The following is a 26,353-nucleotide window of genomic DNA, read 5'->3' as shown; positions in this document are numbered from 1 at the left end:
TGATGACACACTTCCTGTGGAAGTTTCTTGAGCTGCAGCATAAAGGCGGAAGGCCGATCACTTCCTCATTGTGACAAAATGGGACCCATTTCGTTTCTATGTGCAATTTTTCTGCTGTCTTCCTGTCAAATGCAAGGTAAAAATATATTTTTTCTATTACTGATTCCTGTTTTGGATGGTCTCCTTTTATTTAAAAAATCAGTTTTTTGTACAATAGCACTTAAATATCAATTCAAAGACATTCAATTAATGAAACAAAATGGGGAAGAAGAAAGGATAGTCGTAACATAAAAATCACACCGCTTTCTGATATTGTTGAAGGCTATAGTATCACAGTGGGACCTGTCATATTTCTCCTTATTCTCTGTTTGTCTGCTGTAATCATTACAAATATAAGGCAAGAGCATAAACTATTTATCCTGAACACAACAACAACAAAAAGTTTTGACAAAACTTCTTAGGATAATTTCATTGTTGGCTTCGGTCTTTTCATTGGATTTGTTGATGGTAAAACAAACATAGAATATATCTGCAAGCGGCAATAATCGTGGTCCGAGTGAAAATCTTTAACTTTGTATATAGTTGAAGACCAGACACAGGTGACTTGAAAGATTAATATATTGGAAGATTTATTTTGACTCTAGGTCAACCTGTTTTTGAGATAATTGAGAAAACATAAACTTGATTATTGCAGCATCACCTTGAAATCAGTGAGACACCTTGATACACTCACTGACCACTTTATTAGGTACACCTGTTCAATTGCTTGTTAACACAAATAACTAATCAGTCAATCACATTGTAGCAACTCATTGTATTTTGGTATGTAAATGTGGTTTTGTTGAAGTTCAAAAGCATCAGAATGGGGAACAAAGGGGATTTAAGTGACTTTGAATGTGGCATGGTTGTTGGTGCCAGACAGTATTTCAGAAACTGCTGATCTACTGGGATTTTCACGCACAGCTATCTTTAGTTTACAGAGAATGGTCCGAAAAAGAAAAAATAGTTGTGTGGATAAAAAGGCCTTATTGATGTCAGAGGTCAGAGGTGAATGGTCAGACTGGTTCGAGATGACAGAAAGGCAACAGTCACTTAAATAACCACTTGTTATAACCAAGGTATGCAGAACACCATCTCTGAATGCACAACACGCCGAACCTTGCCACTCCTGTCTGCTAAGAACAGGAAACTAGGGCTACAATTTGCACAGGCTCACCAAAACTGGACAATAGAAAATGGAAAAACGTTGCCTGGTTAACGAGTCTCGATTTCAGCTGTGACATTCAGATGATAGGGTCAGAATTTAGTGTAAACAACATGAAAGCATGGATCCATCGTGCCTTGTATCAGCGGTTCACGAGTATTGTTGCTGACCATGTCCATCCATGCACCATGTCACAAAGCTCAAATCATCTCAAACTGTGTATTTTTCATTGTGTTTCAGGGGTGGGTAGGATTTTGGATTTTAGCAATACTCAAGGAAGACTTGCTCTGCTGATGGAAATGGTTGTTTAAAAACATCAAACCCACTATGGTTGAACTTAATTAATCACGTAATTAAGTTCAAAATTAGGGGTTTTTCCTCAATGCCCTTTGACACATGGACAGATGGAGCTGGGATTTAAAGCTGTGGTTGGGTGGAGGGTGGGTTCCCCTGTTTTTCAGGTGAAACAGAATGAAGAGGCTCTGTAATATTAAAAAGAAATAGAACGACTTTGATTAACATCTTACTCTCATTGGGTTTAGTTTGCTAAGGAAAGCTGTATCATGAGACAAAGTCATTACATTTTTTTTACATTTAAGCTGAAGATACTTAATAATTTTGAACTGAGTTATATTACATTTTTTAAGAAAAATCTACTGAGAGTGATTTTAAATGTTTTTTGTGTTTTTACAGGCTCCAGTGCTGTGACTCCTGTGTTTGTGCAGAAAGGAAAGGATGTTCTTCTGAACATCACGACAGCTGATGTTCCTCAGAACTTTTTTATTCTTTCATGGAGATTCAATCAAAAGGATGTTTTAGTTACATTTTTTCCTGATAAAGAACCAACAGTCTCTAATAATTACACTGGAAGGATTGAGACTGATGTGAAAAAATACTCACTGAAATTAAAGAATCTACAAGAGGCAGACAGTGGAGTTTATACTGCACGAGTGACAGGGTCTGAAGAAGAACGAATACTAGCTGAATACAACGTCACAGTTCAAGGTAGGTTTGTTAACATTTCAGACACTGACAGAGAGAATCTGCTGCCATGTTTCTAAAACATTTCACCCAAACGTTCCCTCCTCAGGTCCAGTGTCTCCAGTTGAACTGTCAGTGGACTCTGCGTCCAGCAGCTCAGACTCCTGTAACCTCACTGTGACCTGCAGAACACAGGACTCTAACATCAGCAGCACTTTCACATGTGACAACCAAACCTGCAGTCCGGAGGGAGGAGAGCGATCAGAGGTCACAACCTCTGCTGCTTCTCTACATGTCTACCTGCTGAATGACTCAATCATCTGTAACCATAGCAACCAGGTCAGCTGGACCGAGGACATTAGAAAGGCAGAACATTTCTGCCCCCAACATGCTGGTAAGACTGGAAGACAAATTGACTTGCTGATAATAATGTATAGTTTGGAGTTAGGTTAACTTACAGCAGATATATGTTTTATACTTTATTAGAATGTTTTTATATGAATGACCCAATCATCTGTAACCATAGTATCCAGGTCAGCTGAAACAACAGCATGACAAATTCAGATTCATAATTTCTACCATGCTGGTATGACTGAAAGTTAAAAAATGGTGTAGGCAATGAGAAATGAAGGGATTTGTGTGTAGAGTGTTGCAGTGGCAGTTCAACAAATCATACATGAGCTAATTCAGTGACCTTTGGTTGGTTGTAATTTGTGACAGTTTGGCTTTACCCATTGTAGTTTAATTGAACAAATTTAAATATTTCTTACTACAGATCACGTCTGTTACCAAGAAATTTGTATAACCAAATCTGTAGTTTGTCAAAAGCACAAGCTGGCAATATGCAATGCTACAGTAGCACACTCTCATTTATGTTGCATGACTTAAATCAGGCCTTTTTTTTTTCTTTACAGATCAAGACAAACAACACAACATTATTGTCCCAGTGCTTGTTCCTTTCAGCATAGTTTTCATAGCAACTGTTGCAGCAGTTTGTTGTTATCGAAAGAGACGAAAATGTAAGTTCATTTTCATTTTAACATAGAAGTAAAATCCCTTTGTGTTATAACGCAAAGCCCCTATATTTCTTTATGTGATTATTGCATCTGTCAAATTATTCTATTACTAGATTTCTCAACTCAAGAATTGCCCATTATGTCTTAGCATCCTCAGGCCAGATCCCAGCGGGAAAGTTAGGGGAATCTGCATGCATTGCTTTTTGCCATTGCAGCTTTTCTGATACAACCTCTAGGAGTAACCAGCATCACAAAATATGTCATCATACACATAGAGGCTTTAAAGTGCGCTACTGTTTGAAGATTGAGTAATTTAGACACAAGCAATCTGGACTTAATGTATGTGCAGTTCAAATAATGTAAATGTAATGGAGGTAAAGGGATAGTGCGGGATTTTTGAAGTAGGGCTGTATGAGGTATCCACAGGAGGAGTCCACAGCACATTGCTTAGCTTTCGTGCTGCTACAGATCTCTGTTTCTCTTAACTGGGGACACGCTGATCTGTATCTACTGCAGGTAATACACTGACTATGGATGAGTATCTCATACAGCCCCACATCTAAAAATCCCAATGTCGCCACTTAAAGGGATACCTTTAAGTAGCAAAAAAGATAAAGCTCTCAAAATGAAATGTAAATTAAAGCAAACAACATCATTTTTTTTTACTATTTTTTTTACTGGCCTGCAGGTAAAAGAAGGTACATCAAAAATACAGTATATGAAACGGTAAGCATCAAGTTTTCATCACTATCTCACTCTTGATGAACCTGATGAATTTCTGAGCCAAAGTTATTGCACTGCTTTTTTACACACTGAATATTGAGATTATTCTGAGCAAAAGAGCTTCCGGTGAAATCTGCAACTGTTGTTTTCAGTGTATTTGTCTAAATGCAGGGTGCTGTATGTGCTGTCAATGTGGTGTAGATGCTTTCTTTATGTGATTGTGTGGCTGCAGTGTGTTTTTGAAGGACATATATGACCCTCTGTTAATTGTAGACTACTTCACATGTCAAATGGCTAACAACCTCTGCTCAAAATTGATGTGATTTATTTTCCAGGTACAAGCTACAACTTACCGTCTGAATCAGATCCCAACAGATGATACTTCAGGTGTTTCTCCAACCTCCACCTACTACTTGGTAGGGCCTCACACTGGACCTGTGGGATCACCTGAGAGAGGCAGGACTCTGCCAGAGAGCCTGTATGCTCATGTTAAAAAGTCTGCCAGAGCCTGAAACAATTCATCAGGTATTGTGCAGCTAGCAATTTCCAGTTTGTATTTAAGTGCTGCCCAAGCTGGAGAAACAGCACAAACCCAACCGCACCATCACAGCTTGTACAGTTTATATTACTATTGACATAGTGATGCCTGTGTGACCTGCTTTGGTATGAAAATACTTTTCCCATACACAAACATTTCATAGAAACGACTGTAAAACAATGAGAAAACGTTATTAGCAATGCAATTAGTTGTACATTAAAGGGATACTATGCGATTCTGCAGAGAGTTTGTTGATATTTGAGTTCAACTGCTAAACAAACATTCCCCTCCCCTCACTGCTCCTTCAGAAGCCCCCCCAAACTTATGAACGCGCATTGCCATGATAACCAGTCCTACTCTGCTGAAATATAGCAGAATCCACAGCATCTGCTGTCCGAGAGCCTCAGTAAGAGGGCATGTTTTAGCAGTATTGTAGAAGGTGTGACAACAAGCCTGTCAATATTAAAATACTGTATGTATTGAAGCAAAATACTTTTCTAAGTCTAAATCTAAGACACAGAGTCTAGTTTATTTATCAGTAGGAATATATAGGAGTGGAACTTAAATAGTTACAATTATTGAACAAACAGCATCAAACAAACAACATGTAACGTTAAGATCACAAACGCAGCATCTGAGTAAAAAACTAGCGAGTTATTTGAAATAGCTTTTACAAAAATACAGTGACTGACAAGAGTTGGGAAGCACAGGAGCGACTGTTTATTTCCAGAGCCTAAGTCAGTGCTAACTTTGGGGCTAACCTCTTTCATATTATTCAACAGGCAGCAACACACGGGAGCTTCTCTAGTCCTGAGAAGCTGCAGTCTTTATTCACCGGCCACTGTAACTTCTACCGTACATTTACTGCTGAACAAGCCTTATTGCTGACCCGTTTCTCTCCATTCACTGGGACACCCTACCACACACACGCTCCGTCTATTACTCCTCTACCACACACACACACACTGACCGCTGTGGCAAAGCTAACAAAGCAAACAGCTAGGATTATCAGAAACATGACAACAGACAAATAAGAGAGTAATTAGTGACCCTGTCGTTTATGTGGAGCAGCAAAGCTAACGTTAGCCTACCTACCTGTCCAGCAGAAACAGCAGCAACCTCAGAATCGGTTTTCTTTCTTTTCAAATCTAGGAGATTTATCCAGCATTGAAACCCCACACAGATTATAACACAGGTCTCCCCCTCACCTGGTCTTATAACTTGTTTCATTTCCCTCTTAGGCTATTTCTCAGCCATTTTCACAGCTATAGGGTCCCCTATGAAGTCCAGCATGTTCGAATGTTTGTTATTAGGTGCGTTCGAGATGACGGCGGCTGACTTTCGCCGACTTGATGGAGCTGCAGGTGACTGCAGGGGCGGGGTATAAAAACAACATCGTCAAGTCGGACACATTCTACCTGCAGCAGTTTACTGTGAGCTGAGATCAATGACTGATCTCACGGCATTTGCAAAGAAAAATACCTTGAGACCAAGCAATAGTTTGTTCCATCTTGGTGCAGTTGGGGAAAAGTAACTGCGGCCGCCAGACTCGGCGTCTGCAGCTGCCTTGCTCCCTCAAGGTTTTAATGTCATGTGACATGGTGACGTTTTGCAGCGCCGGCGAAAGTCAGACACAATTTCTAACCAGCATGCATCACGTTAAGTCAGCGCTACGCAGCGCCGCATTGAGTCAAACGCACCTATTCTCTCTTCAATTGCTTTGAGCGCGCCACCGCCACCTGTTGCTCGCTCCGAGCAGCTTTGTTTGTGCTCAATTTACAGAACCAGGGGCTGTGTAGGAAAACTGGATTTTTTTTCAGAGCACACAAAAAACAGAGAGCTACCAACCCATGAGGAAATATTCGCTGAATTTAACAGTTAAGTGTAAAAGTGTAAGAATCGCAAAGTATCCCTTTCAGTGTCTTTTCAGTTACAATTTAGAATGTGACTATATCTGTGTGAATGTGAATACATCTGTGTGAACTGATTTCATGTTGTTTTATAATTTTATATTATATAGATGTATTTTTCATCTTCTGAAATTTGTTGTTTGTTTGTGGTATCGGCTGATGCCAAGTACTGATCTGATACCAGTGTGAAACTTAATAAGCTGTATTCTTCACTGTGAGGAAAAGACTGTAACTTTACACAATATTACTTGCTGGTCCAACTGTGTCCTCAGAAAGAACGCCAGCTTGGCGCCTTTTTAAAACTCGCCACTCTCCTTTTCCTCTTTTTGGACTCTTCACCTCTGCCATTAGCTAACGTTAAGTCCATAGAGGCTGCTGTGCTGCTAACCTTGCTGCGGCTCGGCACCCCTATTAGCAGAATAATGTTGCTTAGATTTGGGTGGCAAACTAGCCAACAAAGATAGACAGCAACAGACGCAAGAGCACTTACAGTAACGTTACACATGTCAGAGTGTGTTACCTAGTAAGTTTGCTAACAGCAACTCAAGATAGTTTGTGGTTAAATGTCTGTCTGTGAAGCCTCTGGCTGATTTTGCTTGAGTTGACAACTTTGCTAAACACAGCCAAACATTGAGAAAGAACAAGAACACAAGACACAGCAAGTCAGACAATAATTTATTATTCACTAGTCTAACAACTATAAGGCCAGCTCGGCTTCGGTCGTGCATCCTTTTAGCATTATGCTCACACCAATGGGGACAAGTTTACTAATATTTACTCTTGTCGCTCTGTCTCACTGTTTATCTGTTCCTCGCTTCCTCTGACACCAACTCTCTTCACAGCCTCTAACATGATATCCATACTAGTGGTGGAATGTATATTTATTTAAGTACTGTAAGTAAATTAGAGGTACTTGTACTTTACTTGAGTATCTTCTTTTAATGCCACTTGATGCTTTTACTCTACTACATCTCAGAGAGAAATATTGCACTTTTTACTCCACTACATTTATGTGACTGCTTGATTTTTACAAACAAAACACAGGAAGAATTTATCAATATGTTTGGTTCTAAATAAGTAAATAAGTACAACTGAAACGATTAGTCAATTAATCAATAAGTCAATTTACAGAAAATTGGCAACTCATTTTTAATGCACAGAAAATGTCATGTTTCCAGTTTCACAAATGTTAAGATTTGCTGCCTTTCTTTTAATTATTTGAATAATTTTAATGTAGTGTTTCAGTTTTATTTTTTTACAACTGTTTGCACATGTTTTCAAAACTGTCTCCTTTTTAAAAAAAACTCAATTCTTAAAACTGCTCACACATAATGCAAAATGCCTTATTTCTCCTTCAAAATGAAATACGTCTTTTAAAATGCCATAAACGCATGTCAAAATGAAGCTTTTGCATCAAATAGCAAAAACCTTTTTGTCATAGTAGTAAATTTTTGGATATACCATGTACACACTGTTGTTCTAAATATAAAGCTCTTTCGTCTAAAAGTATATTCTTTTGAATAAAGAAGAAATTGTTATAGTTGCATACCTGTTCTCATTTCTGAAGGTTTGAATTATGGATGCCACTGTAAAGCGTCTCTGTAAGTGTGGCCCTGATCTCATCAGAGATGCCTCTCCCTCCTCCTCCTCCTCAAACTTGGCTTCCCCTGCCTCTCCCTCCTACTCCCATTGCTCTCTGTCCATTGTTGACATCCATTGTTCTAAAGAGGTAATCTGAACTTTGGCCTATAGGTCAAAGTTAGTGTTAACCCTAACCCTACTAAAGCAGTGATTGATTAGTGATCAGTTAAGCAATTAGTGTTTGCACATATGAGGAGTGTGTGTATGACCTGCAGAAGAAGTGTAGCATTTTAATTGGTCCTTTTGCAATTGAAAACTGAGTGAAAAGCTGAGAAATCGCTAATGGTTTTGGAGATTTGGTGTGTAGTTTTGCTCTTTAAGTGAGAAGTTTCAAAAATCGTGTGACATGTAAAGGTTTTGTGCGTAAGCAGTTGTAAAAAACGAATCATTTTGATGTTTGGACACTGACACTACCCCGCTCTGGGTCATTCGGACAGCATTTCTCATTATTTTCAGAATTTTTATAAATCAAATCAACATCAAATCAACTGATAATAGCAGAATAATCCATAATGAAAATAAAACAATTGGCTTCAGTCTGATACAAACAATGGGGCAATTTTAATAAATTGTTGCTAGCACCTGCACTCAAGCTTGATAAAATACAAGACGGGCCTTTGCAAGTGGACTGCAACTCTGAAGACTTTGAAGGTCATCGTAAATATGACACAGCACACGAACTTACTGCGGAAAAACTAAAAAGGTCTTGAATTGAACTGAATTGAATTTATTGTGTACATGTGTTATGAGTATGTGAATATGTAAATAAATAATTTTGGAGATTTCATCAACTACAGATCATGTCTCCCTGTCTCGTCATTCTGTCCTGTATTTCAGGATAAATACAACAGGTGCTGCAGCCCTGGTAACTGTAACAATAGCACTGCATCCTGGCTGAAAAAGGGGAAAAAGTCAGTGACACATAATCTTCCAGGCTTCTTAAGTCACAAAATCATGAACATTATAAGAATAGTATATAGCGTTAAATGTCAAATAATGGTGCGTGTACCAGAAACTTCAAGATTAAGACGCTTGACTTATCTTATTTTACTGAAGTTGTTTCTTCTTTTGATTTGTTTTATTTTGTTTATAAAACAGAAAACATAATGGAGAAAAGAATGTAACTCAGTACCCAAAATTAAGATACGGTAGGAATTTTACACGTAACTACATATTTATACTGTCCCTACCCTACAGTGCTTGCATTAAGTATACTGCAAGCACCGTATGGGCAGAACATTGTGCCACCAGAGACTGAATTTGTACTCTTTAACTTGAATTATTGACTTGAAAAACTCTGAACTGCATAATCTGTAATTAAATGTCTTAAGTTGAAACAGAGTTCCAATAAACTTGAAACTGAATGTAATATTATGAAACTGAATTCAGTGGTTCTGAAACTGTATTTGATCCTTACCAAAAATTCTGCTCTATAAATTTTCACATTCAGTTCTCATAATTCAAATCCTTTTCTGAAATTCAGATTCAGTTTTGCACACATCCGGGTGACTTGAGGAAGAGCAATTGAGTGCAGATACACAGAGCTCCTTTTTGTCCAACACAACGTGTCTCATTAATAATAAAATCCTAAAAAGACACACATAAAGCTGAGTATTTATTATTGCTACTGCCTTTTGATTATCCAGAAGTGATGCAAACAAACACCTTCTAGACCAATTCTGAGCAGAGCTGAGCTTTATTATAAACAAAGGTAATGAGTGCATACACACATTGTTTAACTGCTATCTCACTGCCAGGAGAGACACATCCATCCATCGTCATCCGCTTATCCTATGTACAGGGTTGCGGAGCTGGAGCCAATCCAATCTGACATTGGACGAAAGGCGGGGCACACCTTGGACAGGTCGCCAATCCATTGCAGGGCCACACATAGACAAACAACCAGTCACACTCACACCCAAGGACAATTTAGAGTCACCAATTAACCTAGCCTGCATGTCTTCGAATGGTGGGAGGAAGCCGGAGCACCCAGAGAGAACCCACACAGACACGGGGAGAACATGCAAACTCCACACAGAAAGGCCGGGGCGACCGGGGTTTGAACCCGCGATCTTCTTGCTGTGAGGTGACAGCGCTACCCATATTTATTGCAATTTACTATAAGCGTTTACACTAAGCTACTATAAAAAAAGCACCATGTACCATTATCAAAACAAATCAAACACACTCACAGCATATACAGAGATGATTCTACAATCTCCATTAAGAAGAAATGGAGCTGTTTCTCCACAGCAGGAGTGACATTTCAGGACAATGGACAGTGCAAAACTGAAATAGCCTACTAAACTGGTAGTCTCTTTACAACATAAAATAACACAAAATAGTGAACTTTGACAGTACATAATGCCAGTTACATAAATACACTCAGGTCTGTTACTGCTACTCCAACACAACACTCGGCAGCTCACACACTCCATCCTCAGTCCGCACGCAGTGTTGAAGCAGATTCTGCTCAGTCCTGCTCTGGAACCCCACAACCGGCATCTCCTCGTCCTCTTTTCTCCCCAACCACACTAATAATTGGTGACTCCATAACGACCGGCCTACATGAAGCTTTAAATAGAACTCACAATTAGAAGAGCTGAAGATGTCGCTTGTGAGCTGATCGAAACTTCCTGAGAATGTTGAACTAGTCTGGCTTTTCTTGCTCCTTCTGTAAAAAAAAATAAATTATCTGTATGTAAATGGGAATCCACAGCTGTTGCAGTGTACAGGATGTACAATGAGCTGCCAAGCCAGGCTTGTAACAAATATGTTGAGGTGGAGCTGTTAAAGTTGCAGTAGGGATTTAAAAAAACATAAGTTTGTCAAGTTTGCTAAAGCTGTCACTATATTCTGACTGCAGTACATGAAACAGATAATCTATTAAATGAATCATCCTCTGGCTCCTCCAGTTGCTTCTGATGCAGTTTGCAAGATTCCATCGTTCCCTGATCAAAACCACCAATCAGATCCTGGAGCAGTCTCTCAATCCCTACTTGTGCACATGCTGCACAGCCCCCCTCCTCGCGCATGCTCTCACTTAGTCAAGCTCAGTATCTTCAGCATGGCTTCAGAAGTTCTGCAAACAAGCAAAAAAGTTCTGCTCATCCTGCTGTTAGGTGTTGTCGCAACTGCTTCTGAAGCCTTGAGCGCTCTGCCCTGGGCTGTGAAGTGTTGGAGAGGTGTCTAAGGGTCTTGGCGAAGGTCTCGCTATGGAGAGCAAGCCCTGTGTGGGATGAAGGAGGGGCTTAGGAAAGTGATACGAGAAGCAAGAAGAAATAAGGACCGTTTTTCATCATATGTTCAGACTGCTGAACAGTTTCATCAGTGCTGGGGGTTGTTTCTCAGCCATTGTGTTTGCAAAACCTCTGATGCCACTGTGCAGCGTGTGCACGAACACTGATTGACAATGCATTAGAGAGTGCTCCTGGCTCTGATTCTGATTACCTGTTTTGACAAGGGAGTGGTAGAGTTTTGCAAATGGTATTGAATGGTAAGGAGCAGCAGGATGAGCCAGAGGAACCTGATTTTCTTCCCAGATTATCTGTCAAAAATATGACGACTGTGTACTGTGTGTTATGTCTGTTAGTCATGAGTAGAGAACTGTTGTGATTAGATGAGACTTTGTAAATTAATCTATGTAGTGGACACATTGAATTTTAATTAGCGTAGCGTTGTAATTCTTATTGTTGTTGACAACATTCTTTTGTTGGCTTTAGACTTTTTCTTTGTTGTAGCTTCCTTGTGTCAGCCACTAGCAGTGTGTAGGAGTGAGAAAACCTTTTTGTTTGCACCCTTTTTTTCCTGTTTTTGAGATTAGAAACCTAGTTTAGAGCTTTGTCTTTTCTTTACCTTTTGTTTTTGGTTTAGGAGTGTTTTGGTTGTTGTTTTGCACTAGGGTTAGGGTTAGATGAAGCTTTATGAAGCATTGAAGCTTTCCATCCAATTGGTTCAGTCATTGGCTGAAGCTTCACGGTGCTTCATTTGCTCTACTGTGCCATCAAGTGGACAATAAATGTAAAACAGAGTGATTCTAATGGGAACACGGCTTTGGTGTGTGAAGCTTTGAATTGAATGAATTAATGAATGATGTTTGTGATGCCAATACAGGACTTATTAGCTTTTTAATAAGGTGTCTGTCTTTATGATACAATGACAGAGTCAGAAGGAAAGTGGAAACAAGAGAGTGGGCTATGATAACTTGGTTTGTGACTTTAGATAATAAACAAATAACATTTTATTCATCTTTATTTAAAAATAACACTTCCAAAATGCTTCAGGCGGTTTCTTTTTTAGAGATGATTTTACCTGATTTAGAAAATTATTAAAAGTGATCAATAAAATTTCAAAGTCAATTCTAAAACATACTGGGAGCCAGTGTAGTGAAGCTAAAACAGGGGTAAATGTAAATGCTCCGTATTTGTATAGCGCCTTTCTAGTCTTTTCGACCACTCAAAGCGCTTTTACACTACATCTGCATTCACCATTCACACACATTCATACACTGGCAAAACAGCCGCCAGGGGCAATTCGGGGTTCAGTATCTTGCCCAAGGACACTTCGACATGCAGCCTGGGGGAGCTGAGGATTGAAACACCAACCTTCCGATTAACGGCCAACCCGCTCTACCTCCTGATCCACAGTCTTAAACAGACATTGTGTTTATGTGTAGTAATGAGTTCAGTAAAATAATGTGTCTTCACATCCTTAACCATGTTATTGTAGTTAATTAATAAATCCTTCAGACTGAGGTAATGGACTTGGAGACTGGATTTTTTCCATCTGCGCTCTGCTTTCCTGCATTCCCTTTTTAGGCTGCGAATGCTGTCATTTATCCAGGGTTGTTTACTAGCTTTAGACGTAGGCCTAACCTTTAGAGGAGCAGTAATATTTAGTGACGACAAGCAGATATGATTGAAGTGATCGACCAGATTGTTGGTGTTGGAATCAGACAGGTGTTGGCTTTGGCTCTGAAAGAATGCGCAAAACTTTGAAACACTTTGTTGCTTGGTGAGGCGGCATGAGTAACAGGCGAATCGCAGCTAAAAACAATCCAAAGAGGAAATGCTGACACCCAGGGTAAAAACCAAGTCCAGTGTATGACCACGGTTATGTGTTTGCCCTTTGACATGTTGTTTGAAGTTAAAAGAAGTGGCCATATTTAAAAAGTCAGTTGCATTAACATTGGTGGGGTCATCAACATGAATATTAAAATTGCCACAAAGAACAATTCTGTCATAATTTAAAACCATTGCAGGAAGTCCTCATGGGGCAGAGTTATCTCGGCTAGCATAGTCACCGGAGCTTTGTTGTGGTCAGTAGCGTTGATAGCGTTTTTACGGTCATCTTAAAATCCATGTCGGATGATCCTTAACCCACATAAAACTTAAGTTAAATAAAAAGGATATAAAAAAAGTAACGTAAAATGCCAGCCAAACAATTAATCTACCCATCTCCCTCTCTCTTTCTCTTTTTACCTTTCCATATGACCCTTGCTTACATAACATGACCACACACACTCACCATGTTGTGAAGTTACATCAGCTGCAGCCTAAAGGCAGATTTTGTCCTCATATGTGACTAAATTGGACCTATTTAGATTCTATGTGCTACTTCTCTGGTGTATTCGTGAAATTCGAAAAATGCAGATAAAACAATTTTTCTACTAGTAATTCCTGTTTTGGATTGCCTATTTTTATTTTTAAAAATCACATGTTGTATCCTACATTAGCACTAAAGTTTAGATTTTATATTTGTCTATGTTCACCAGCTAGTTATTAAAGCATATATAGGTTCTCATTTTTAAAGTCTATCAGAACAATATAACATATAGGCTACAAATTTTTTTTTTTATTTGTCATTGTAATTGATCTCTTTCCATCTGACAAAGACAATGACTAACAACAGCATAAAAACACATGTGATCACATCCCGGCTCCACACGGAGGTTTGCGCTCATTATGTTCGATTCCATGGCGTTCATATCGTTGTTATACGTTGTGGCAGATGCCTCTCCGAAGTCTGGGAAGCTCCGACCTGGGCAGCGAAGCTTTCGATGGGCAAATGAGAACAGTCGCGGCAAGAGGAGCGGGGTCTTGGTGAGGCTCTCTCTGGGAAGAACGAGCCCGGTGAGTTTTAGCCATGGATTTGGCAGCGCAACCGGATCTTTCTTGTGGGTTTGGATTGACGTGCTGAGGTTCAGTGGAGTGATACGAGCAGCAGAGAGGGACGCGGAAGGTTTTGCATTGTAGTCTATGTTCAGTTGTTACCAACTGCTGCTGTAAGGCCTGCAGTGTGCATGTAGCGCTAGTCTCTCCCTCTCTCTCTCTTTGCACTTCTATCTCTGGAGAAGTTGCTCAAGCCGCCGGATAAGGGCACTTCCTCATATTTGACGTGTCAAAATGGGATCTTTTTCGTTTCTATGTGCTATTTTTCTGGTGAATTCGTGTCAAATGCAAGGTAAAACGCATGTTTTCTAATAATATTTCCTGTTTTGGATTGCCTCCTTTTATTTAAACAAAACTGCGTGTTGTAGGCCTAACTGACACATCATGGTGAAAGACAGCTAATCTAAAATAAGTCTGACATTGAGTTAAGTGAATTGATAGGCTTGCATACAAAATAAAACAAGAATATTGATGTTGTTGTAGACTGTGTTTAACAGGGGCGTGTTTTCTGTTTGTCCTGCTTTATTCATAACAAATATTAGGCAAGAAGCCTTAATCATTTAAAAAATGTGTTCTTCTTGGATGCTTCTTGTTTTTAAAGTTCTTTGTTTGTAGGCTACTGTGTTGTTAAGTTTATTTTATTTCTGGCTTTGATGTTTTCATTGGATTTTCTGACAGTAAAACAAATATAGAATATAACAGCCAGCCACAATGATGGGGGTCCAGGCTGATTACGAAAAATCTCTAAAATTGACATGTTTAAGACGAGAATATCCAATGCAGATGGCTGAAAGATTAAAATGATGGAAGATAATTGGATTTTTCACCATGAGATCAATGAGTGCCATTATATGTGCCTGAATAGAGGGTGGAATTTCCAACCCACCAGCCAATTTTGGTGACTTTTGGTTGGTTTTTGTTGCTCAAATTATTTTATTAAAGAAGAAGAAGAAACCTGAGGGCAAATCCAATTAAAAACATTTTCTAACCCTTAATAAAACATAAGTAGAAGATACTTCATCATTTTGATCTGATGGTCGACGTGTCAAAAATCTAGGCATGGAGTTACATTCAGTATTGGCTAAAAAACATTTATATTGAGTGATTTTATTGTGTCTACTGTTTTTACAGGCTCCAGTGCTGTGACTCCTGTGTTTGTGCAGAAAGGAAAGGATGTTCTTCTGAACGTCATGACAGCTGATGTTCCTGAGAACTTTTTTATTCTTTCATGGAGATTCAATCAAAAGGATGTTTTAGTTACATTTTTTCCTGATAAAGAACCAAAAGTCTCTAATAATTACACTGGAAGGATTGAGACTGATGTGAAAAAATACTCACTGAAATTAAACAATCTACAAGAGGCAGACAATGGAGTTTATACTGCACGAGTGACAGGGTCTGAAGAAGAACGAATACTAGCTGAATACAACGTCACAGTTCAAGGTAGGTTTGTTAATATTTCAGACACTGACAGAGAGAATCTGCTGCCATGTTTCTAAAACATTTCACCCAAACGTTCCTCCTCAGGTCCAGTGTCTCCAGTTGAACTGTCAGTGGACTCTGCGTCCAGCAGCTCAGACTCCTGTAACCTCACTGTGACCTGCAGAACACAGGACTCTAACATCAGCAGCACTTTCACATGTGACAACCAAACCTGCAGTCAGGAGGGAGGAGAGCGATCAGAGGTCACAACCTCTGCTGCTTCTCTACATGTCTACCTGCTGAATGACTCAATCATCTGTAACCATAGCAACCAGGTCAGCTGGACCGAGGACATTAGAAAGGCTAAACATTTCTGCCCCCAACATGCTGGTAAGACTGACAGCCAAAATGACTTGCTGACAATAATGCATAGTTTGGATTGCAACTCTGTTAAAGAAATTATTAGATAAATAACTAAGTGACAACACAATAAATAATTTGAGTTTGTTACAAATGTGGTCGAAAAACAATTTTCATTGTGTTTCAGGGGTGGAGAGGCTTTAGGATTTTAGTATTTCTCAAGAAGAGTTGCTCTGCTCACAGAACTGATCTTATTAACTGAGTTCAACCATAGTGGGTTTGGTATTTTTAAACAATTATTTGCTATCAATTAACATATTCAGTTCTCATCTTAAGATGACCTCTTTTACAGTAAGCGTCTGTGTACAGTGTTTTCTCTGACAAAAATCAGCAACTTGTGTGTGGAAAGGAGTGATATAATATAATTCTGAGTAGATATTTTAATTATTAAAATTTCAGTAAAAAGGAAAAATGATGGGCCTTATCTATCAGCTAGAATGACTTGTTGTTAGCATAGGTTGTAAAGCTAGACTACAAAATGATCAATGGAAGTTTTCGTTCTGCCCTGATATTTTAACTGGCAGAACTAGTTATCATTATTAACCTCCATCAGGATGGCCTTATAGTTTTTTCTGAATGCTTAAACACTAACAGTCATTCTTGAAGTGCTTGTAGCCAAATCATTTACTAAGTGTGCCAAACTGAATGCACATTCTCTGCTTTACACTCAGTTTGTAATTTTATAACACACTTCTTTCAAAACTGTAAAAATTACTATTATTTGCTACACTATTTTGGCATTCCACATTGACACATGTGGAAACACTTTGTGATTTTTAGTTCACACACCAATCAGAGATGGAGCTCTATGTGTGAATGGACAACAGGTAAACATTTGGTTTGGCCAACAATGGAGGGTTTAGAGGGGTGAGAATTAGAGGAGGACATGGATGAGGAGGTAAAGAGAGAAGAGGAGGAGAGGGGAGGATCAAGGAGAGGACCAGGAGGAGGAAGAGGGAGGGGAGTCAAGAATATAACTGTTCATATCAGAGTGACTGTGGCTGACCATGTTGTCAACCATGGGATGAGCTTGAGGTAAGCTGGGCAGTAGATTCCACCAAATCTGAGTCGCTATATACTGTTGTAGGTATCATCTGATTATTTTGAAATGAGAAGTGGTAAGTAAGCGAAAGTGCTGTACAGCACTGGTGCTGGTTCAGTAATATGTACTGTAATGACCACTGTAAAACCAATCAAATGTTGTTTCACAGAATTGCAGGAAAACCCCAGTAAGCACACAAAACAGCAACTTCTAACTGATAGTAAAAATGAAAAACACTTGTGGCGTTTGCTTTTTCTGTGTGTAGGGCGTAACAGTTATTATAGTGTTTTGTCATGCATGTAGTACAGTAAAACTCACATACACACAGGTGCCCAAATGCATTAGCAACACATGGTTATGGTTTCAGAAATAGTGCTTCAAGAGTGACTTTTATAGTTTAAGCATTCAGAAAAAAACTGTAAAAGCACAAGCTGACAAGCCCCTCCCCCCACCTTTCAAAGAGCATAGGATGGCTACCGTGGCTGTCACAGGACAAAAGGTGTCGAAATTAGGTTTCTTTAGGTATAGGTATATTAAGAAATTAAATTTACTTAATTATTCAGTGAAACCAAATGTTATTGTGACTTGGCCACTGAGAGATAACATGGAAAATGTAAAGAGTGTGAAACATTGTCACTGTTTCTGCACCACAGTTCATTATAAACCACATAAGAGATTCTGGCCCGCTGCCAAATGATGGTACTTCGATAGCGGCAATAAATAAATAAATACTTTGATAACATGCTGAAATAGATCTGTCATGGCAGCAACAGTTACTCACATAATCACTTCCTCTTTAGTGGTTTTGCCTGCAAAATAAAAGCATGGGACTGTTTTTTGCAGCAATGCTTTATTTTAGTTGAATTGAGAGCTTTTACTTTGAAAAATTCTGAACAACATTAAATGAGTCTGTAGCCTGCTTGACACCCCTCTGAAAGAGCCCTGTCCTCTGCCTGGAGATACTGGGGAAATGAAAAAACGTCTGTAGGTTGATGGATGCGGTTCAAACACCAAAACACACGCATATGCAGCACATGCTTTATTGTGAGCATGTGAAACAGTCGCTGCATAATCAATTTGTTGAAGTAAGATAATTCTACCCAACGTGGGATCAAACACACAACCTTCTTAGTGAGAGTCCTGCATTTTACCAACTGAGCTAACTGAACACAATTACAAGTCAGCCACATATTATGGATTATATTCTCATCCACCATCTAATGGAGGAAAAAATTGCTCCGATGCAACACCGACACCTGCTCTATATTATTACTTCTTATACGTCTTCCTCGAATGTACATATTCAAGGCAGTGATGAGCGTCTACACTGCCAGAATTCTACAAGAAGAAGAGGAACGTAGTGACGAAACATGCTCGGTAGCGCTGTTTGTCCGTTTTCAGCTAGTGTATAAACGAAGCGGCGCAACATGCCGATGTCCATGGAAGGGGGGACCCGCGGTTATGTAGATAGAAATGGCTCATTCTCAGGTAATAACATAACGGTTCATTCAGTTCGTTCACTGAAAACATAACAATAACAATTATAGATCTTACATTGTATTTCTGTCACTAGATCCTAAGAAATATTACACACTGAACCTTTACACCAGGACTCATCTGGCTTTTGTTTTTCTTTACAGATCCAGATAAACAAGACAAAAATGTTATTGTCCCAGTACTTGTTGCTTTCACCATAGTTCTCATAGCAGTTGTTGCAGCAGTTTGTTATCATCGAAAGAGACTAAAACACACATTACATTTTATTATACAGTGAATATTGAGAATATGAGCAAAAGACTCTCAGGTGAAATCTGCACAGTGTCTGCACTTGTGTTAAATGTTTTTGCCGTGTAGGTGATACTTGTGTTAACAGTAAGTACAGTAAAACTGTAGTTTTCCGTGTATTTTACTAAATGCAGTGTGCTGTATGTGCTGTCAGAGGTGTAGATGTTTTCTTTATGTGCATGTGTTTAAGCTGCAGTGTGTTGTGCTCTTGTGACCAAGAAATTAGTTTGAAGCATTGACCTAAAGCGTTCTTTTAGACGTCCAATAACTGACTCTGCTCTACTCTGCAAAAAATCTCTAAAATTGACATGTTTAAGACGAGAATATCCAATGCAGATGGCTGAAAGATTAAAATGATGGAAGATAATTGGGAAAACGCAAACTTGATTTTTCACCATGAGATCAATGAGTGCCATTATATGTGCCTGAATAGAGGGTGGAATTTCCAACCCACCAGCCAATTTTGGTGACTTTTGGTTGGTTTTTGTTGCTCAAATTATTTTAGTAAAGAAGAAGAAGAAACCTGAGGGCAAATCCAATTAAAAACATTTTCTAACCCTTAATAAAACATAAGTAGAAGATACTTCATCATTTTGATCTGATGGTCGACGTGTCAAAAATCTAGGCATGGAGTTACATTCAGTATTGGCTAAAAAACATTTATTGTGAGTGATTTTATTGTATTAGGCCTATGTGTTTTTACAGGCTCCAGTGCTGTGACTCCTGTATTTGTGCAGAAAGGAAAGGATGTTCTTCTGAATGTCGTGACAGCTGATGTTCCTCAGAACTTTTTTATTCTTTCATGGAGATTCAATACAAAGGTTTTAGTTGCATATTTTCCTGATAAAGAACCAACTGTCTACACTGGAAGGATTGAGACTGATGTGAAAAAATACTCTGTGAAAGTGAAGAATCTCCAAGAGGCAGACAGTGGAGTTTATACTGCACGAGTGACAGGGTCTGAAGAAGAACGAATACTAGCTGAATACAACGTCACAGTTCAAGGTAGGTTTGTTAACATTTCAGACACTGACAGAGAGAATCTGCTGCCATGTTTCTAAAACATTTCACCCAAACGTTCCTCCTCAGGTCCAGTGTCTCCAGTTGAACTGTCAGTGGACTCTGTGTCCAGCAGCTCAGACTCCTGTAACCTCACTGTGACCTGCAGAACACAGGACTCTCACATCAGCAGCACTTTCACATGTGACACCCAAACCTGCAGTCAGGAGGGAGGAGAGCGGTCAGAGGTCACAACCTCTGGTGCTTCTCTACATGTCTACCTGCTGAATGACTCAATCATCTGTAACCATAGCAACCAGGTCAGCTGGACCAAGGACATTAAAAAGGCAGAACATTTCTGCCTCCAACATGCTGGTAAGACTGACAGCCAAAATGACTTGCTGACAATAATGCATAGTTTGGATTGCAACTCTGTTAAAGAAATTATTAGATAAATAACTAAGTGACAACACGATAAATAATTTGAGTTTGTTACAAATATGGTCGAAAAACAATTTTCATTGTGTTTCAGGGGTGGAGAGGATTTATGATTTTAGCATTTCTCAAGAAGAGTTGCTCTGCTCACAGAACTGATCTTATTAACTGAGTTCAACCATAGTGGGTTTGGTATTTTTAAACAATTATTTGCTATCAATTAACATATTCAGTTCTCATCTTAAGATGACCTCTTTTACAGTAAGCGTCTGTGTACAGTGTTTTCTCTGACAAAAATCAGCAACTTGTGTGTGGAAAGGAGTGATATAATATAATTCTGAGTAGATATTTTAATTATTAAAATTTCAGTAAAAAGGAAAAATGATGGGCCTTATCTATCAGCTAGAATGACTTGTTGTTAGCATAGGTTGTAAAGCTAGACTACAAAATGATCAATGGAAGTTTTCGTTCTGCCCTGATATTTTAACTGGCAGAACTAGTTATCATTATTAACCTCCATCAGGATGGCCTTATAGTTTTTTCTGAATGCTTAAACACTAACAGTCATTCTTGAAGTGCTTGTAGCCAAATCATTTACTAAGTGTGCCAAACTGAATGCACATTCTCTGCTTTACACTCAGTTTGTAATTTTATAACACACTTCTTTCAAAACTGTAAAAATTACTATTATTTGCTACACTATTTTGGCATTCCACTTTGACACATGTGGAAACACTTTGTGATTTTTAGTTCACACACCAATCAGAGATGGAGTACTATGTGTGAATGGGCAACAGGTAAACATTTGGTTTGGCCAACAATGGAGGGTTTAGAGGGGTGAGAATTAGAGGAGGACATGGATGAGGAGGTGAAGAGAGAAGAGGAGGAGAGGGGAGGATCAAGGAGAGGACCAGGAGGAGGAAGAGGGAGGGGAGTCAAGAATATAACTGTTCATATCAGAGTGACTGTGGCTGACCATGTTGTCAACCATGGGATGAGCTTGAGGTAAGCTGGGCAGTAGATTCCACCAAATCTGAGTCGCTATATACTGTTGTAGGTATCATCTGATTATTTTGAAATGAGAAGTGGTAAGTAAGCGAAAGTGCTGTACAGCACTGGTGCTGGTTCAGTAATATGTACTGTAATGACCACTGTAAAACCAATCAAATGTTGTTTCACAGAATTGCAGGAAAACCCCAGTAAGCACACAAAACAGCAACTTCTAACTGATAGTAAAAATGAAAAACACTTGTGGCGTTTGCTTTTTCTGTGTGTAGGGCGTAACAGTTATTATAGTGTTTTGTCATGCATGTAGTACAGTAAAACTCACATACACACAGGTGCCCAAATGCATTAGCAACACATGGTTATGGTTTCAGAAATAGTGCTTCAAGAGTGACTTTTATAGTTTAAGCATTCAGAAAAAAACTGTAAAAGCACAAGCTGACAAGCCCCTCCCCCCACCTTTCAAAGAGCATAGGATGGCTACCGTGGCTGTCACAGGACAAAAGGTGTCGAAATTAGGTTTCTTTAGGTATAGGTATATTAAGAAATTAAATTTACTTAATTATTCAGTGAAACCAAATGTTATTGTGACTTGGCCACTGAGAGATAACATGGAAAATGTAAAGAGTGTGAAACATTGTCACTGTTTCTGCACCACAGTTCATTATAAACCACATAAGAGATTCTGGCCCGCTGCCAAATGATGGTACTTCGATAGCGGCAATAAATAAATAAATACTTTGATAACATGCTGAAATAGATCTGTCATGGCAGCAACAGTTACTCACATAATCACTTCCTCTTTAGTGGTTTTGCCTGCAAAATAAAAGCATGGGACTGTTTTTTGCAGCAATGCTTTATTTTAGTTGAATTGAGAGCTTTTACTTTGAAAAATTCTGAACAACATTAAATGAGTCTGTAGCCTGCTTGACACCCCTCTGAAAGAGCCCTGTCCTCTGCCTGGAGATACTGGGGAAATGAAAAAACGTCTGTAGGTTGATGGATGCGGTTCAAACACCAAAACACACGCATATGCAGCACATGCTTTATTGTGAGCATGTGAAACAGTCGCTGCATAATCAATTTGTTGAAGTAAGATAATTCTACCCAACGTGGGATCAAACACACAACCTTCTTAGTGAGAGTCCTGCATTTTACCAACTGAGCTAACTGAACACAATTACAAGTCAGCCACATATTATGGATTATATTCTCATCCACCATCTAATGGAGGAAAAAATTGCTCCGATGCAACACCGACACCTGCTCTATATTATTACTTCTTATACGTCTTCCTCGAATGTACATATTCAAGGCAGTGATGAGCGTCTACACTGCCAGAATTCTACAAGAAGAAGAGGAACGTAGTGACGAAACATGCTCGGTAGCGCTGTTTGTCCGTTTTCAGCTAGTGTATAAACGAAGCGGCGCAACATGCCGATGTCCATGGAAGGGGGGACCCGCGGTTATGTAGATAGAAATGGCTCATTCTCAGGTAATAACATAACGGTTCATTCAGTTCGTTCACTGAAAACATAACAATAACAATTATAGATCTTACATTGTATTTCTGTCACTAGATCCTAAGAAATATTACACACTGAACCTTTACACCAGGACTCATCTGGCTTTTGTTTTTCTTTACAGATCCAGATAAACAAGACAAAAATGTTATTGTCCCAGTACTTGTTGCTTTCACCATAGTTCTCATAGCAGTTGTTGCAGCAGTTTGTTATCATCGAAAGAGACTAAAATGTAAGTTGAAGTGTGCATTTTAACATAGAAGTAAATCTGCCAAGTCCTATTTCTTTATTGTACATGGGAATTCAGCGTTCTAGAAAAGTTCCTCATCTGCCATAGCCACAAATCCCCCTTTGTGTTATTATGCAATGCAATTATAATAATTATAGAGCTATATCATATAATTAATATCTTCAAAATGGAGTAACATTGATAATCCACAACTGTGCATTATTTACAGTAGACAATGTTGTGTCAAATGTCTGTGTAACTTAAAGCCCCATATTTAGATTTGTTTATGTGCTTATTGCATCTGTCATCTCATTCACTGTAGAAAAACAACTGTCTTAGCATCCCAGGCCAGATCCCAGCGGGAAGGTAAGGGGGTATCTGCATGCATTGCTTTTTGCCAAGTACCTTTTTTATACAACCTCTAGGAGTCGCCAATATCACAAAATATGAAATCCTACACATAGAGGCTTTAAAGTGTGCTACTGTGTGAAGATTTAGACACACAAAACTTAATGTAGGTGCAGCTCAAGTAATGTGACTGTAAGGCAAGCGCAGGGATAGTTCAGGATTTTTGAAGTGGGGCTGTATGAGGTACTTATCCATAGTAAATGTATTACCTCCAGTAGATGGCGGTGTGTCCCCAGTTTGGAGAAGCAGAGAGTTGTAATGGCACAGAAGTTACACAGTGTACTGCTGTGGACAGGGTTAGCTGCAAAACACATTTTAGCCTCCTAAAAGAAGGCCCACAAAAACCCCAACATCAGTTAAAGTCAGCTCTTTTCAGCGATTTGCCTGGTGTCAGATGGCCATTTCCTTTGAAACGACTATTTCTCAACCGTAGAACTTGATTCCTTTGCAGTGTGTAAGTGCCACAGAAACTTGGCTGCATGCTGTATTACACTGCTAGAGAATCCTGAATTCTTCCTACAAATGTGATTATTTATATTACTGACCTGCAAATGAAAAAGAGAACATTGAAAATACAGTATAAATCACTCTCCCAAATTACAAAAAAAAACAAACTGAGGAACCCGAGCAGTTCAACAATCAGGGCCTTTGACTCTTTGCTACACCAACTTCTGAATGAGTCTGCTGTTCAAGGTTAGGGTTCCTCACTTCAGACCTGATGAACCTGATGAATTTCCAGATTCACCACTATGCATTTATCCAGACCTGTGCTGCATGTGTGTTGTTTGCTTGTTTTACTGTAGTTTTTACATCATTTAGAGAAAATGTGACACAAACATGAGAACAGTGTTCCAGTTTGCAAAACAGTAAATGTTCCTAAACTCTTCATACAATCATCCAAAATCACAAACTGGTCTCTAAAAAGAAAATATTGGATTTACATTAGGCCAGTTTTGTACTTTACTTTGTACATTTTATTATACAGTGAATATTGAGAATATGAGCAAAAGACTCTCAGGTGAAATCTGCACAGTGTCTGCACTTGTGTTAAATGTTTTTGCCGTGTAGGTGATAGTTGTGTTAACAGTAAGTACAGTAAAACTGTAGTTTTCCGTGTATTTTACTAAATGCAGTGTACTGTATGTGCTGTCAGAGGTGTAGATGTTTTCTTTATGTGCATGTGTTTAAGCTGCAGTGTGTTGTGCTCTTGTGACCAAGAAATTAGTTTGAAGCATTGACCTAAAGCGTTCTTTTAGACATAGTGCAACGACATAGTGCAACGACGTCCAATAACTGACTCTGCTCTACTCTGCAAATTTATTGTAAAGAACAATCATCACAAGTAGTAAATGATACATTAGTTTTTAGTTTTTAAGGACATAGATGACCTGCTGTTAGTTGTAGTGAGACTAATTCATGTGTTAATACTGCATAATAGCACAGTTGGAAATAAAATGAAAGTGAAAATAGCAAACAACCTCTGCTCGCAATTTATGTGTTTTATTTTCCAGGTTGAAGCTACAACTTACCCTCTGAATCAGATCCCGACAGATGATGCTTCAGGTGTTTCTCCAACCTCCACCTACTACTTGGTAGGGCCTCACACTGGACCTGTGGGATCACCTGAGAGAGGCAGGACTCTGCCAGAGAGCCTGTATGCTCAGCTAGAAAAAGCCAGAAACAACTAAAACAAATCAGGAATTGTATTCCTCATAATGTGGTGCCAGCAATTTACAGTTTGTATTTAAGTGTTGCCCAAACTGGCAACACAGCACGCATCCACCGCCACCATCACAGCTTGTACAGTTTGTATCGCAGTTGACATAGTGAGACCTGTGTGACCTTTGGTATGAAAACTGTGTAGATTTCACCACAGCAACCACATCTCCCTGTCTCATCAGTAATGTGTTAAAACCTTACATAAATCGCTGTAGTTTGTTAGCTAATGCTGAGAGATAACGTGTGTAGCTATGGGTCGTGTTTGTGCATGTGTGTCTTTCAGACCTGTTTGTATACTAACATACAACAACAGAGTGGGGATTAAATAAAGTATATCTTCTTCTTCTAATGAGCATGTAAGGTTAGGATGCCAGCTTGGGCCACACACCTCCACTACAGTATGTTGGGTTAGAGCAACGGCTGAAAACGGGTGTATACATTCAGGCCTGCCCACAGAAATGACTGGGCCCCTGACAAGGTCCAGTAAATGGGCCCTCTGCAAATTTGCTTTACTCATGTCACCGCATGCTGTGCTCTCTCTCTATCTCCTACATAAACACATACATGCACTTTTGATGTTTTGACGTTGCGTACAACAAACATTACTCATACCATGTTCAGGAGAGGGGGTTTCATTATGAAACAGACTATATTTTTCTAAAGCAACCTTTAAAAAATGTAATTTTTTGTTATTTTAATAAGTAATGGTGTGTTTTTTGGTACATATTTAAATTTGGTTATCTTAGCATGTATTAGAATGAACATCATTAGTGCTGGACTGCATGGGCCCCCCTAGCAGATGGGCCCCAGAATGCTTTCCCCTTTTTCCCACCTTATGGGGGGCCCTATATACATTTAGTCGATACTTAATGGTATCCATGTATCAGTGCATTTTACAGTGCAGTAGTAGCCAGAACATATTTGGAGGGATCAATGTATGTACTAAAATGACAGAGGAAAAATGTGTTTATTTTGGGCGTGGGATTATATTGTGTACATGTGTTATGAGCATTGAAAATTGTCTAGAAAGACATATGCAGAAAATATACAATGAATAGACTATGTAATTAAATCATTTTGGAGATTTCATCAGTGACTGACCATGTCTCCCTGTCTCATCATTCTTTCCTGTATTTCAGTTTATTGATGCTGCAGCTCCGGTACCTGCAACAATAGCACCGAT

General features: G+C 39.0%; 1 protein-coding gene across 2 annotated transcripts; it reads left to right on the top strand.

The window, feature by feature from the left end:
- Positions 1–14: 14 nt before the first annotated feature.
- On the top strand, positions 15–26,270 carry LOC119901751. 2 transcript variants are annotated; one of them, XM_038717401.1, is made up of 10 exons: positions 15–136; positions 1,898–2,209; positions 2,295–2,579; positions 15,315–15,626; positions 15,711–15,995; positions 19,558–19,857; positions 19,942–20,226; positions 22,939–23,046; positions 23,366–23,409; positions 24,963–26,270. In XM_038717401.1, coding segments are annotated over exons 1-9 (1,947 nt in total). In that variant the 5' UTR covers positions 15–78; the 3' UTR covers positions 23,368–23,409; positions 24,963–26,270. The 2 variants fall into 2 exon arrangements, with proteins under 2 accessions (XP_038573329.1, XP_038573330.1); XM_038717402.1 differs by lacking the exon at positions 22,939–23,046 and having other exon boundaries at positions 16–136.
- Positions 26,271–26,353: the final 83 nt, after the last annotated feature.

The sequence above is a fragment of the Micropterus salmoides genome, unplaced genomic scaffold, assembly GCF_014851395.1.
Source record: "Micropterus salmoides isolate LMB-PRFRI ecotype aquatic unplaced genomic scaffold, ASM1485139v1 Ms_hic_scaffold_14, whole genome shotgun sequence".
NCBI classification, from domain to species: domain Eukaryota; kingdom Metazoa; phylum Chordata; class Actinopteri; order Centrarchiformes; family Centrarchidae; genus Micropterus; species Micropterus salmoides.
This window is presented reverse-complemented; position numbering and strand designations above follow the sequence as displayed.